Source organism: Somniosus microcephalus, unplaced genomic scaffold, assembly GCF_052327205.1.
Source record: "Somniosus microcephalus isolate GS21.2 unplaced genomic scaffold, FLI_Smic_1.0 unresolved_chr7, whole genome shotgun sequence".
NCBI classification, from domain to species: Eukaryota; Metazoa; Chordata; class Chondrichthyes; order Squaliformes; family Somniosidae; genus Somniosus; species Somniosus microcephalus.
In genome coordinates, this window is record NW_028225185.1 from 13,131,489 (window position 1) to 13,143,570 (window position 12,082).

At 55.9% G+C, this 12,082-nt stretch overlaps 1 protein-coding gene across 1 annotated transcript in view; it reads left to right on the top strand.

The window, feature by feature from the left end:
• LOC147086547 (soluble guanylate cyclase 88E-like) overlaps positions 1-11,866 on the top strand; it is a 168,615-nt gene extending 156,749 nt beyond the window's left edge. Inside the window, exons 13-15 of the mRNA XM_085978269.1 lie at positions 4,753-4,842; positions 7,350-7,459; positions 8,939-11,866. Coding sequence (XP_085834395.1) covers positions 4,753-4,842; positions 7,350-7,459; positions 8,939-9,224 — 486 coding nt within the window. The 3' untranslated portion in view covers positions 9,225-11,866. The remainder of the gene's footprint in view (positions 1-4,752; positions 4,843-7,349; positions 7,460-8,938) is intronic.
• Positions 11,867-12,082: the final 216 nt, after the last annotated feature.

Sequence of the window (12,082 nt, forward strand, 5' to 3'; positions counted from 1 at the left end):
CAGTTCCGGACTGGTTAGACCACACTTGGAGCACTGTGCACAGTTTTGGTCTGGTTAGACCACACTTGGAGTGCTGTACACAGTTAAGGTCTGGTTAGACCACAGTTGGAGCATTGTGCACCATTCTGGTCTGGTTAGACCACACCTGGAGCACTGTGAACAGTCCTGGTCTGGTTAGACCACACTTGGAGCGCTGTGCACAGTTCCAGTCTGGTTAGACCACACTTGGAGCATTGTGCACAGTTCTGATCTGGTTAGACCACACTTGCAGTGTTGTACACAGTTCTGGTCTGGTTAGACCACACTTGGTGCACTGTGCACAGTTCTGGTCTGGTTAGTCCAAACCTGGAGCATTGTGCACAGTTCCGGTCTGGTTAGACCACAATTGGAGTGCTGTGCACAGTTCCGGTCTGGTTAGACCACACTTGGAGCTTTGTGCACAATTCTGGTCTGGTTAGACCACACTTGGAGCATTGTGCACAGTTCTGGTCTGGTTAGACCACACTTGGAGCATTGTGCACAGTTCTGGACTGGTTAGACCACATTTGGAGCACTGTGCACAGTTCTGGTCTGGTTAGACCACACTCGGAGCACTGTGCACCGTTCTGGTCTGGTTAGAGCACATTTGGAGCACTGTGCACAGTTCCGGTCTGGTTAGACCACACTTGGAGCGCTGTGCACAGTTCCGGTCTGGTTAGACCACACTTGGAGCGCTGTGCACAGTTCTGGTCTGGTTTGACCACACTTGGAGCACTGTGCACAGTTCTGGCCTGGTTAGACCACACTTGGAGTGCTGTGCACAGTTCTGGTCTGGTTAGACCACACTTGGAGCACTGTGCACAGTTCTGGTCTGGTTGCACCACACTTGGAGTGCTGTACACAGTTAAGGTCTGGTTAGACCACAGTTGGAGCACTGTGCACAGTTCTGGTCTGGTTAGACCACACCTGGAGCACTGTGAACAGTCCTGGTCTGGTTAGACCACACTTGGAGTGCTGTGCACAGTTCCAGTCTGGTTAGACCACACTTGGAGCATTGTGCACAGTTCTGGTCTGGTTAGACCACACTTGGAGTGTTGTACACAGTTATGGTCTGGTTAGACCACACTTGGAGCACTGTGCACAGTTCTGGTCTGGTTAGACCAAACTTGGAGCATTGTGCACAGTTCCGGTCTGGTTAGACCACAATTGGAATGCTGTGCACAGTTCCGGTCTGGTTAGACCACACTTGGAGCATTGTGCACAGTTCTGGTCTGGTTAGACCACACTTGGAGCATTGTGCACAGTTCTGGTCTGGTTAGACCACACTTGGAGCACTGTGCACAGTTCTGGACTGGTTAGACCACACTTGGAGCACTGTGCACAATTCTGGTCTGGTTAGAGCACACTCGGAGCACTGTGCACTGTTCTGGTCTGGTTAGACCACATTTGGAGCACTGTGCACAGTTCCGGTCTGGTTAGACCACACTTGGAGCGCTGTGCACAGTTCCGGACTGGTTAGACCACACTTGGAGCGCTGTGCACAGTTCTGGTCTGGTTTGACCACACTTGGAGCACTGTGCACAGTTCTGGCCTGGTTAGACCACACTTGGAGTGCTGTGCACATTCCTGGTCTGGTTAGACCACACTTGGAGCACTGTGCACAGTTCTGGTCTGGTTAGACCACACATGGAGTGCTGTACACAGTTAAGGTCTGGCTAGACCACAGTTGGAGCACTGTGCACAGTTCTGCTCTGGTTAGACCACACTTGGAGCACTGTGCACAGTTCTGGCTTGGTTAGACCACACTTGGAGTGCTGTACACAGTTAAGGTCTGGTTCGACCACAGTTGGAGCACTGTGCACAGTTCTGCTCTGGTTAGACCACACTTGGAGCACTGTGCACAGTTCCGGTCTGGTTAGACCACACTTGGAGTGCTGTACACAGTTACGGTCTGGTTAGACCACAGTTGGAGCATTGTGCACCGTTCTAGTCTGGTTAGACCACACCTGGAGCACTGTGAACAGTCCTGGTCTGGTTCGACCACACTTGGAGCGCTGTGCACAGTTCCGGTCTGGTTAGACCACACTTGTAGCATTGTGCACAGTTCTGGCCTGGTTAGACCACACTTGGAGTGTTGTACACAGTTCCGGTCTGGTTAGACCACACTTGGAGCGCTGTGCACTGTTCTGGTCTGGTTAGACCACACTTGGAGTGTTGTACACAGTTCTGGTCTGGTTAGACCACACCTGGAGCACTGTGCACAGTACTGGTCTGGTTAGACCACAGTTGGAGCACTGTGCACAGTTCTAGTCTGGTTAGACCACACTTGGAGCGCTGTGCACAGTTCTGGTCTGGTTAGACCACACTTGGAGCGCTGTGCACAGTTCTAGTCTGGTTAGACCACACTTGGAGCGCTGTGCACAGTTCTGGTCTGGTTAGACCACACTTAGAGCGCTGTGCACAGTTCTGGTCTGGTTAGACCACACTTGGAGCACTGTGCACAGTTCCGATCTGGTTAGACCACACTTGGAGCGCTGTGCACAGTTCTGGTCTGGTTAGACCACACTTGGAGCACTGTGCACAGTTCCGGTCTGGTTAGACCGCACTTGGAGCGCTGTGCACAGTTCTGGTCTGGTTAGACCACACTTGGAGCGCTGTGCACAGTTCTAGTCTGGTTAGACCACACTTGGAGCACTGTGCACAGTTCTGGTCTGGTTAGACCTCACTTGGAGCACTGTGCACAGTTCTGGTGTGGTTAGACCACACTTGGAGCACTGTGCACAGTTCTGGTCTGGTTAGACCACACTTGGAGCGCTGTGCACAGTTCTAGTCTGGTTGGACCACACTTGGAGCGCTGTGCACAGTTCTGGTCTGGTTCGACCACACTTGGAGAACTGTGCACAGTTCTGGTCTGGTTAGACCACACTTGGAGCGCTGTACACAGTTCTGGTCTGGTTAGACCACACTTGGAGCATTGTGCACAGTTCTGGTCTGGTTAGACCACACTTGGAGCGCTGTGCACAGTTCTAGTCTGGTTAGACCACACTTGGAGTGCTGTACACAGTTCTGGTCTGGTTAGACCACACTTGGAGTGCTGTGCACAGTTCTGGTCTGGTTAGACCACACTTGGAGCATTGTGCACAGTTCTGGTCTCCATATTACAAAAAGGATATCGAGGCACTGGAGAAGATGCAAAAAAATCTTTACAAGGATGGTACCATAACTGCGAGGTTATACCTATCAGGAAAGATTGAACAGGCTGGGGCTCTTTTCTCTAGAAAAGAGAAGGCTGAAGGGTGACCTGATCGAGGTCTTTAAGATTATGAAAGGGTTTCGATAGGGTCGACGTAGAGAAGATGTTTCCACTTGTGGGCGAGACCAGAACTAGGGGCCGTCAATATAAGAGAGTCACTAATAAATCCAATCGGGAATTCAGGAGAAACTTCTTTACCCAGAGAGTGGGCAGAATGTGGAACTCGAACTGATGACCAGATTATCTGTTTTAATGATGTTGGTTGAGGTATAAATATAGGCCAAGGCACCGAGGGGGAACCCTCCCCTTCGAAATAGTGGCCGTGGGATCTTTTACATCCACCTGAGAGGGCAGACGGGGGCCTCGGTTTAGCGTCTCATCCGACATATGGCCCCTCCGACAGTGCGGCGCTCCCTCAGTACTGCCCTTCCGACAGTGCGGCGCTCCCTCAGTACTGCCCCTCCGACAGTGCGGCGCTCCCTCAGTACTGCCCCTCCGACAGTGCGGCGCTCCCTCAGTACCGCCCTTCCAACATTGCTGCGCTCCCTCAGTACTGCCCCTCCGACAGTGCGGCGCTCCCTCAGTACTGCCCCTCCGACAGTGCGGCGCTCTCTCAGTACCGCCCCTCCGACAGTGCGGCGCTCCCTCAGTACCGCCCCTCCGACAGTGCAGCGCTCCCTCAGTGCTGCCCCTCCGACAGTGCGGCGCTCCCTCAGTACCGCCCCTCCGACAGTGCGGTGCTCCCTCAGTACCGCCCCTCCGACAGTGTGGCGCTCCCTCAGTACTGCCCCTCCGACAGTGCGGCCCTCCCTCAGTACCGCCCCTCCGACAGTGCGGCGCTCCCTCAGTACCGCCCCTCCGACAGTGCGGTGCTCCCTCAGTACTGCCCCTCCGACAGTGCGGCGCTCCCTCAGTACCGCCCCTCCGACAGTGCAACGCTCCCTCAGTACTGCCCCTCCGACAGTGCGACGCTCCCTCAGTACTGCCCCTCCGACAGTGCGGCGCTCCCTCAGTACCGCCCCTCCGACAGTGCGGCGCTCCCTCAGTACTGCCCCTCCGACAGTGCGGCGCTCCCTCAGTACTGCCCCTCCGACAGTGCGGCGCTCCCTCAGTACCGCACCTCCGACAGTGCGGCGCTCCCTCAGTACCACCCCTCCGACAGTGCGGCGTTCCCTCAGTGCCGCCCCTCCGACAGTGCGGCGCTCCCTCAGCACTGGCACTGGGAGTGTCAGCCTGGATTTTGTGTTCAAGTCTCTGGAGCGGGACTCGAACCCACGACCTTCTGACTCCGAGGCGAGAGCGAGCGAGCTACCCACTTGGCCAGAGCAGACAGGGACACAGTAGCTAACGGCGTGGGAGTGGGTGTGACAGGGTTGAAAAATGGCTTGCTCGAGCTTGCTGAACCGTAGCTCAATCTCTGACTGGGCAGCTCCCTCCAACGCTAACCCAGTGTGTCCCTTGGTGTCAACGGTGTTTATGGCAGTTTAACAGCCAGTGTCTCCTTGTCCCTTTTTCCTTAGGGGATGCAAATCCACATCAGCCAAACCACTAAGGACCACTTGGAGCACGAGCCCTACATGATTGAGGAACGAGGCAAGATATTTGTCAAGGTGAGGACTCGGGATGTGGGGCGAGAGTTAGGGGTTGCCACATAAATACTGTGGCTACAAGAGCAGGTCAGAGGCTGGGTATTCTGTGGCGAGTGTCTCACCTCCTGACTCCTCAAAGCCTTTCCACCATCTACAAGGCACAAGTCAGGAGTGTGATGGAATACTCTCCACTTGCCTGGATGAGTGCAGCTCCAACAACACTCAAGAAGCTCGACACCATCCAGGACAAAGCAGCCCGCTTGATCGGCACCCCATCCACCACCTTAAACATTCACTCCCTCCACCACCGGCGCACCGTGGCTGCAGTGTGTACCATCTACAAGATGCACTGCAGCAACTCGCCAAGGCTTCTTCGGCAGCACCTCCCAAACCCACGACCTCCACCACCTAGAAGGACAAGGGCAGCCGGCGCACGGGAACACCACCACCTCCAAGTTCCCCTCCAAGTCACACATCATCCTGACTTGGAAATATATCAGGTCGTTCCTTCATCGTCGCTGGGTCAAAATCCTGGAACTCCCTCCCTAACAGCGCTGTGGGAGCACCTTCACCACATGGACTGCAGCGGTTCAAGAAGGCGGCTCAAGGGCAACTAGGGATGGGCAATAAATGTTGGCATTGCCAGCGACGCCCACATCCCGAGAGTGAATAACACTGGTTGGACATCTTCCTAGGCGTTTCATCACATGACCTCCCGCCTACCCCCGGCCAATCGGAAAGCGAACAGACTCCTCGTTACCTGATTGGGTGATTTCTGACTGTCAGTCAAACAACCTTTTCTCCCCAGTCACCGAAACTCTTATTGCTAATGGGCCAAAGTGTCCAAAGAATTCTATTTTTCAAAGAACACTATTTTTGTTATTGCCCCAGTGATTTTTCTCCTGGGTGTTGCTGGAGATTAATCTTCAATTCCTGGAGAATCTGGAGGGTTGGGAACCCTAGCTGGAGCTAGTTTTAAAATTCCCATCCTTGTGTTCAAATCCCTCCATGGCCCTCGCCCCCCTCTCCCTATCTCTGTAACCTCCTCCTCCAGCCCCACAACCCTCCGAGATCTCTGCGCTCCTCCAATTCTGGCCTCTCGCGCATCCCCCGATTTCCATCGCTCCACCATTGGCGGCCGTGCCTTCAGCCGCCTGGGCCCCGAGCTCTGGAATTCCCTCCCTAAACCTCTCCGCCTCTCCCTCCTCCTTTAAGACGCTCCTTAAAACCGACCTGTTTCACCAAGCTTTTGGTCACCTGTCCTAATATCTCCTTATGTGGCTTGGTGTCAAATTTTGTCTGTTAATCGCTCCTGTGAAGCACCCTGGGACGTTTTACTACGTTAAAGGCAAGAAGTTTTTGTCGTTTTAGTGCAGGTGTATAAAGCGGCTGGAGTTAACTGGCCGTGAGTTTGGAGCTGGAGTTTTGGCTTGGGTGGGCAAGTGTAGAGGGAGTTTTACTCTGCGCCTAACCTGTGCTGTACCTGACGTGGCAACGACGATTCTCAATGGGTTGGTGTCAGGGTAAAGACCAGGTTTGGAGTTTGAGTAGGCCTAGAGTGTGGGCCTGGAATTAGCGTGGGCCTAAATCCTGGGCCTGGAGTTAGCGCAGGCCTACAGCCTAGGCCTGGAGTTAGCACGGGCCTGCAGCCCGGGCCTGAAGTTAGCGCGGGCCTACATCCTGGGCCTGGAGTTAGCACGGGCCTACAGCCTAGGCCTGGAGTTAGCGCGGGCCAACAGCCTGGGCCTGGAGTGGATGTGGGCCTAAATCCTGAGCCTGGAGTTGGTGCAGGCCTACATCCTGGGCCTGGAGTTAGCGCAGGCCTAGAGCCTAGGCCTGGAGTTAGTGCGGGCCTACATCCTGGGCCTGGAGTTAGCGCGGGCCTACAGTCTGGGCCTGGAGTTGGCGCGGGCCTACAGCCTAGGCCTGGAGTTGGCGCGGTCCTACAGCCTAGGCCTGGAGTTAGCGCGGGCCTACATCCTGGGCCTGGAGTTAGCATGGGCCTACAGCCTAGGCCTGGAGTTGGCGCCGGCCAACAGCCTGGGCCTGGAGTGGATGTGGGCCTAAATCCTGAGCCTGGAGTTGGCGCAGGCCTACATCCTGGGCCTGGAGTTAGCGCGGGCCTACATCCTGGGCCTGGAGTTAGCGCAGGCCTAGAGCCTAGGCCTGGAGTTAGTGCAAGCCTACATCCTGGGCCTGGAGTTAGCGCGAGCCTACATCCTGGGCCTGGAGTTAGCGCAGGCCTAGAGCCTAGGCCTGGAGTTAGTGCGGGCCTACATCCTGGGCCTGGAGTTAGCGCGGGCCTACAGTCTGGGCCTGGAGTTGGCGCGGGCCTACAGCCTAGGCCTGGAGTTAGTGCGGGCCTACATCCTGAGCCTGGAGTTGGCACGGGCCTACAGCCTGGGCCTGGAGTTGGCGCGAGCCTACAGCCTGGGCCTGGAGTTGGCGTAGTCTCTTGCCACTTCGCTAGGTGGCAACAGATGGAGTTTAAACCGTGGTGAGGGCAACGGTTCTGATTCATTCCTCAGGGTAAAGGATACATGAAGACCTACTGGCTCAAAGGGAAGGGGAATGTGGACTTCAAGACATCAGCTCAACTGAGATACAGCAGCGAGCAGAACGACAATAGCATCAACAGGTAAACTGGACTGACACCACAGAGTACCACGTACAGACTGCGTATGAGGCGGGGATTGGCACAGAGCAACAGGAGGAGGCCATTCAGCCCCTCCAGCCCGTTCCACCGCTCAATGAGATCACTGCTGATCTGCATCTTAACTCCATCTACCCGCCTTGGTTCCATAACCCTTAATCCTCGTACCCAACAAAAATCTATCGCTCCCAGTTTGGACATTTTCCATTGACCCCCAGCCTCGACAGCTTTCTGGGGGACAGAATTCCAGATTTCCACCACCCTTTGTGTAAAGAAGTGCTTCCCGACATCACCCCTGAAGTACATTACAGCCAACGAGGTACTTTTTTTGAAGTGTGGTCACTGTTGTAATGTAGGAAACGCGGCAGCCAATTTGCGCACAGCAAGCTCCCACAACCAGCAATGTGATAATGACCAGATCATCTGTTTTAGTGATGTTGGCTGCGGGATAAATATTGGCCCCAGGACACCGGGGAGAACTCCCCCTGCTCTTCTTCCAATAGTGGCCGTGGGATCTTTTATGCCCACCCGAGAGGGCAGACGGGGCCTCGGTTTAATGTCTCATCCGAAAGACGGCACCTCCGACAGTGCGGCGCTCCCTCAGTACTGCCCCTCCGACAGTGCGGCACTCCCTCAGTACTGACCCACCGACAGTGCAGCGCTCCCTCAGTACTGCCCCTCCGACAGTGCGGCACTCCCTCAGTACTGACCCACCGACAGTGCGGCGCTCCCTCAGTACTGCCCCTCCAACAGTGCGGCGCTCCCTCAGTACTGCCCCTCCGACAGTGCGGCTCTCCCTCAGTACTGACCCACCGATAGTGCGGCGCTCCCTCAGTACCGCCCCTCCAACAGTGTGGCGCTCCCTCAGTACTGCCCCTCCGACAGTGCGGCGCTCCCTCAGTACTGCCCCTCCGACAGTGCAGCGCTACCTCAGTACTGCCCCTCCGACAGTGCGGCGTTCCCTCAGTACTGCCCCTCCGACAGTGCGGCGCTCCCTCAGTACTGCCCCTCCGACAGTGCGGCGCTCCCTCAGTACTGCCCCTCCGACAGTGCGGCGCTACCTCAGTACTGCCCCTCCGACAGTGCGGCGCTCCCTCAGTACTGCCCCTCCGACAGTGCGGCGCTCCCTCAGTACTGCCCCTCCGACAGTGCGGCGCTACCTCAGTACTGCCCCTCCGACAGTGCGGCGCTCCCTCAGTACTGCCCCTCCGACAGTGCGGCGCTCCCTCAGTACTGCCCCTCCGACAGTGCGGCGCTCCCTCAGTACCACCCCTCTGACAGTGCGGCGCTCCCTCAGTACTGGCACTGGAGGTGTCGGCCTAGATTACGGGCTCGAGCCTCTGGAGTGGGGACTCGAACCTCCTGACTCAGAGGCGAGTGTGTGACGCACCATCCCGGTAGAAGCTGAGAAGTCTCTCTGATTTTGTTTTTTTTCCCCCCCTCTCTCTCTCTCTCCCCCGACAGCGGGCGCCTGAGCGCGTCCTCGCCCGAGACGGGCGGGCGGGATTACGGCGAGGAGGGGGCGCGATCCTCGGCCTCCTACGAGTCGGGGGGCGACTCGCCCGGCAAGGGCTTCAACGACTTCCGCGAGCTGAAGAAGGAGAAGGCCAAGGCGCCGAGAGCGACGGAGAGCGGTCGACCGGGCACCCCGGTGGAGCCCGCGCCCCTGGCCAATGCAGGGGGCCACCAGAAAAACAGCCAGCCCGTGGCCAGAGCCTCCTTTAAGAGCACCACCTGCACGTTGGTGTGAAGCGGCCAGGGGAGCGTTGGGCTGGCGCCCGGCTCTATCGGTACCGTAGAACGCGGCAAAACCCCGCGGCCATTTCTTCCCTTCTCACCCACGATCAGTCAACCTTCTTCCTTCTCCCTCACGTCGCCCGTGTCCACAACCTCCCTGCCTCGTCCCGTCTGCGGCTGAGACCCTCGTCCACACCCTTCGACCCCCCCCCCCACCTCTGACTATTCCAATTCTTGACCGCCTTCCGCCCTCCCTGAACCTCAGCTCGTCCAGAACCCTCTGCCGCCCCCGTGCCCTAACTCGCACTCGAGTCCCGTTCGCCCATCACCCCCCATTGCGCTCGCTGACCTATGTTGGCTCCCGGTCCGGCAACACCTCGATTCTAAAATTCTCACCCTTCTGTTCAAATCCTCACCACAGCCCACGCCCCCCTCCCTATCTCTGTAACCTCCTCCAGCCCCTGCAACCCCTCTGAGATCTGAGCGCTCCTCCAATTCCGGCCTCTTGCGCATCCCCCAATTTCCATCGCTCCACCATTCCGTGCCTTCAGCTGCCTGGGCCCCGAGCTCTGGAATTCCCTCCCTAAACCTCTCCGCCTCCCTCTCCTCCTTTAAGACGCTCCTTAAAACTCACCTCTTTGACCCAGCTTTTGGTCACCATCTCCTCATGTGGCTCGGTGTCATTTTGTTTGATAATCGCTCCTGTGAAGCGCCTTGGGACGTTTTACTACCTTAAGGGCGCTAGATAAATGCAAGTTGTTGTTGATGTTGATACTTAATCCCTACTTCCGGGCTGATCCCAGCTCCTATCTTGAGGGCAGGTTTGTCCCTTTCGGTCCTCACCTATGGGGTAAACGTGGCCTCTCCTGACCGTGATCTTCCGCACGCTAACGTTGACAGCATGCGCCCATAGCGGAAAAGCCCCCCCCCGGTTCTTCAATCAACCCTGGCTGGGTCGCGCCCCCTGTGGGCCTCGACGCTCGTCCTCGAATCGTGGAACCCCTCCACAGGAAGGTTCGTCCAATTAGTCCCACCTCCCCCCGCCCCCCCCCCCCCCCCGGTCTTTCCCCATAGCCCCCGCAATACTTCGATTCCTTGGTCACTCAAATTTGCATTTTATCCAAGGTCTCGCGAAGGAAATGGGGGCCTCTGGCCACGGAGGGCCTCCCTCAGTCCTGCCTCAGGCCCTCCCAAGGACGGGCAAAGTACCAAACTCAAATCCACCTCTCGCATCTCCTCCGTCCCTCGAGCTGCCTCCCAGAACCTGGCCTGGGCCGCCTTCTACCTCAACAGCTCTACCATCTCCGTCAAGCTCGCGTCTATCCAAGACTTGAATCCTGCTCTCATATCTGAGGAGGATCCTCAACCTCCTCCCTCACACTCCCGCGGAGGGCACAAGGAAGATTCATTTCTTGCCTCTAAACTCTATTGCCCACCCCGCACTCTCTCTCTCTCTTTTGCTTTCTTTCTCACTCTATCCGTCACAAACTTTTCTGCACCTCTCTCCCTCTACATTATCTTCTAGTCTGGGCATTGCACCTTTGACCTTTCCTCTCTTGTTCCTCCGCAGCTCCAATTACGCCACCGTACACCCCCCTTCCTCGTCCCTATGACAAATCAAGATCTGTCGCACAATCTCTTTCCATCTTTCCCAGGACCTTAAGGCCGTGGAGCTCCTCACCTCCTTTAGTCTTTGATTCCTCAAGCTTTTGAACCCTAACCTTGACATCAACTGATCAGTACTGATCTTGTCTGTTCTGTGGCTTTGGACCTTGGGCTTTGGGCCTTGTGCCTTAGGCCTTGGGCTTTGGCCTTTGGTTTTAGGGCTTTGGTCTTTGGACTTTTGGCCTTGGGTTTTTGGTCTTGGGCCTTGGGCTTTAGGCTTTTGGCTTTGGGCCTTGGGCTTTGGGCATTGGGCTTTGGGCCTTAAGCCTTGGGCTTTGGCCTCTGGGCCTTGGTTTTTTGGGCCTTCGGCTTTGGGCCTTGGTTTTTGGGCCTTGGGCTTTGGCCTTTGGGCCTTAGATTTTGGGCCCTGGGTTTTGGGCTTTGTGCCTTGGGCTTTAGGCTTTGGGCTTTGGGCCTTGGGCTTTGGGTTTTGTGCCTTGGGTTTTGGGTTTTGGGCCTTGGGTCCTGGGCTGTGGGCTTTCAGCCTTGGGCTTTGGGCCTTGGGCTGTGGGCTTTGGGCTGTGAGCCTTGGGCTTTAGGCTTTGGGTTTTGGGCCTTCACCAGGCTTTCTCAATATAAAAATAAAAGCACAGCCCAGAAGTAATCAGTCGCCCCCTTCACAACACCCAACATACCGTCACCCACAAGCATCAAAGGAGCACCCCAACTACAGTCATTCAGTAACCATGCTGTATCCCGCCCTGAAAACATCTGGCATGTGCACAGTAGCTCTCACATGGAGCGAGATCTCTGAGCAAAACGTCGGTCCCCAAATACGGCCGCGTAGAATCGATCATTTCCTGAGAAACTGATATTTATTCCAGTTTAGCGAGGTGACATTCAATAGTAGTAGGTAACTGGGTTTGGTGGCTGTACGTGTTAAAGACTCTTGTCTTGTTAAAGCTATCGCTTAATTGACTCAACTCCATCGCTGTATAAAATCTACATTAAGGTCCTGTCAAACCAACAATATATTAAAATCTTACATCTGCACGGAAATCGAGTCTTTGAAACTTTATTTCTTGTTTCTGTCTGACATTAGTGTCAACCTCTCCCTATTATTGGATAAAATTTTGTGGGGCTGGGGGGGGAAAGGAGCAGGGAGGAGTGGGACTAATTGGATAGTTCTCTCAAAGAGCTGGCACAGGCATGAAGGGCTGAATGGCCTCCTTTTGTGCTGTATGATTCTACGATTGTAAGCCCCTT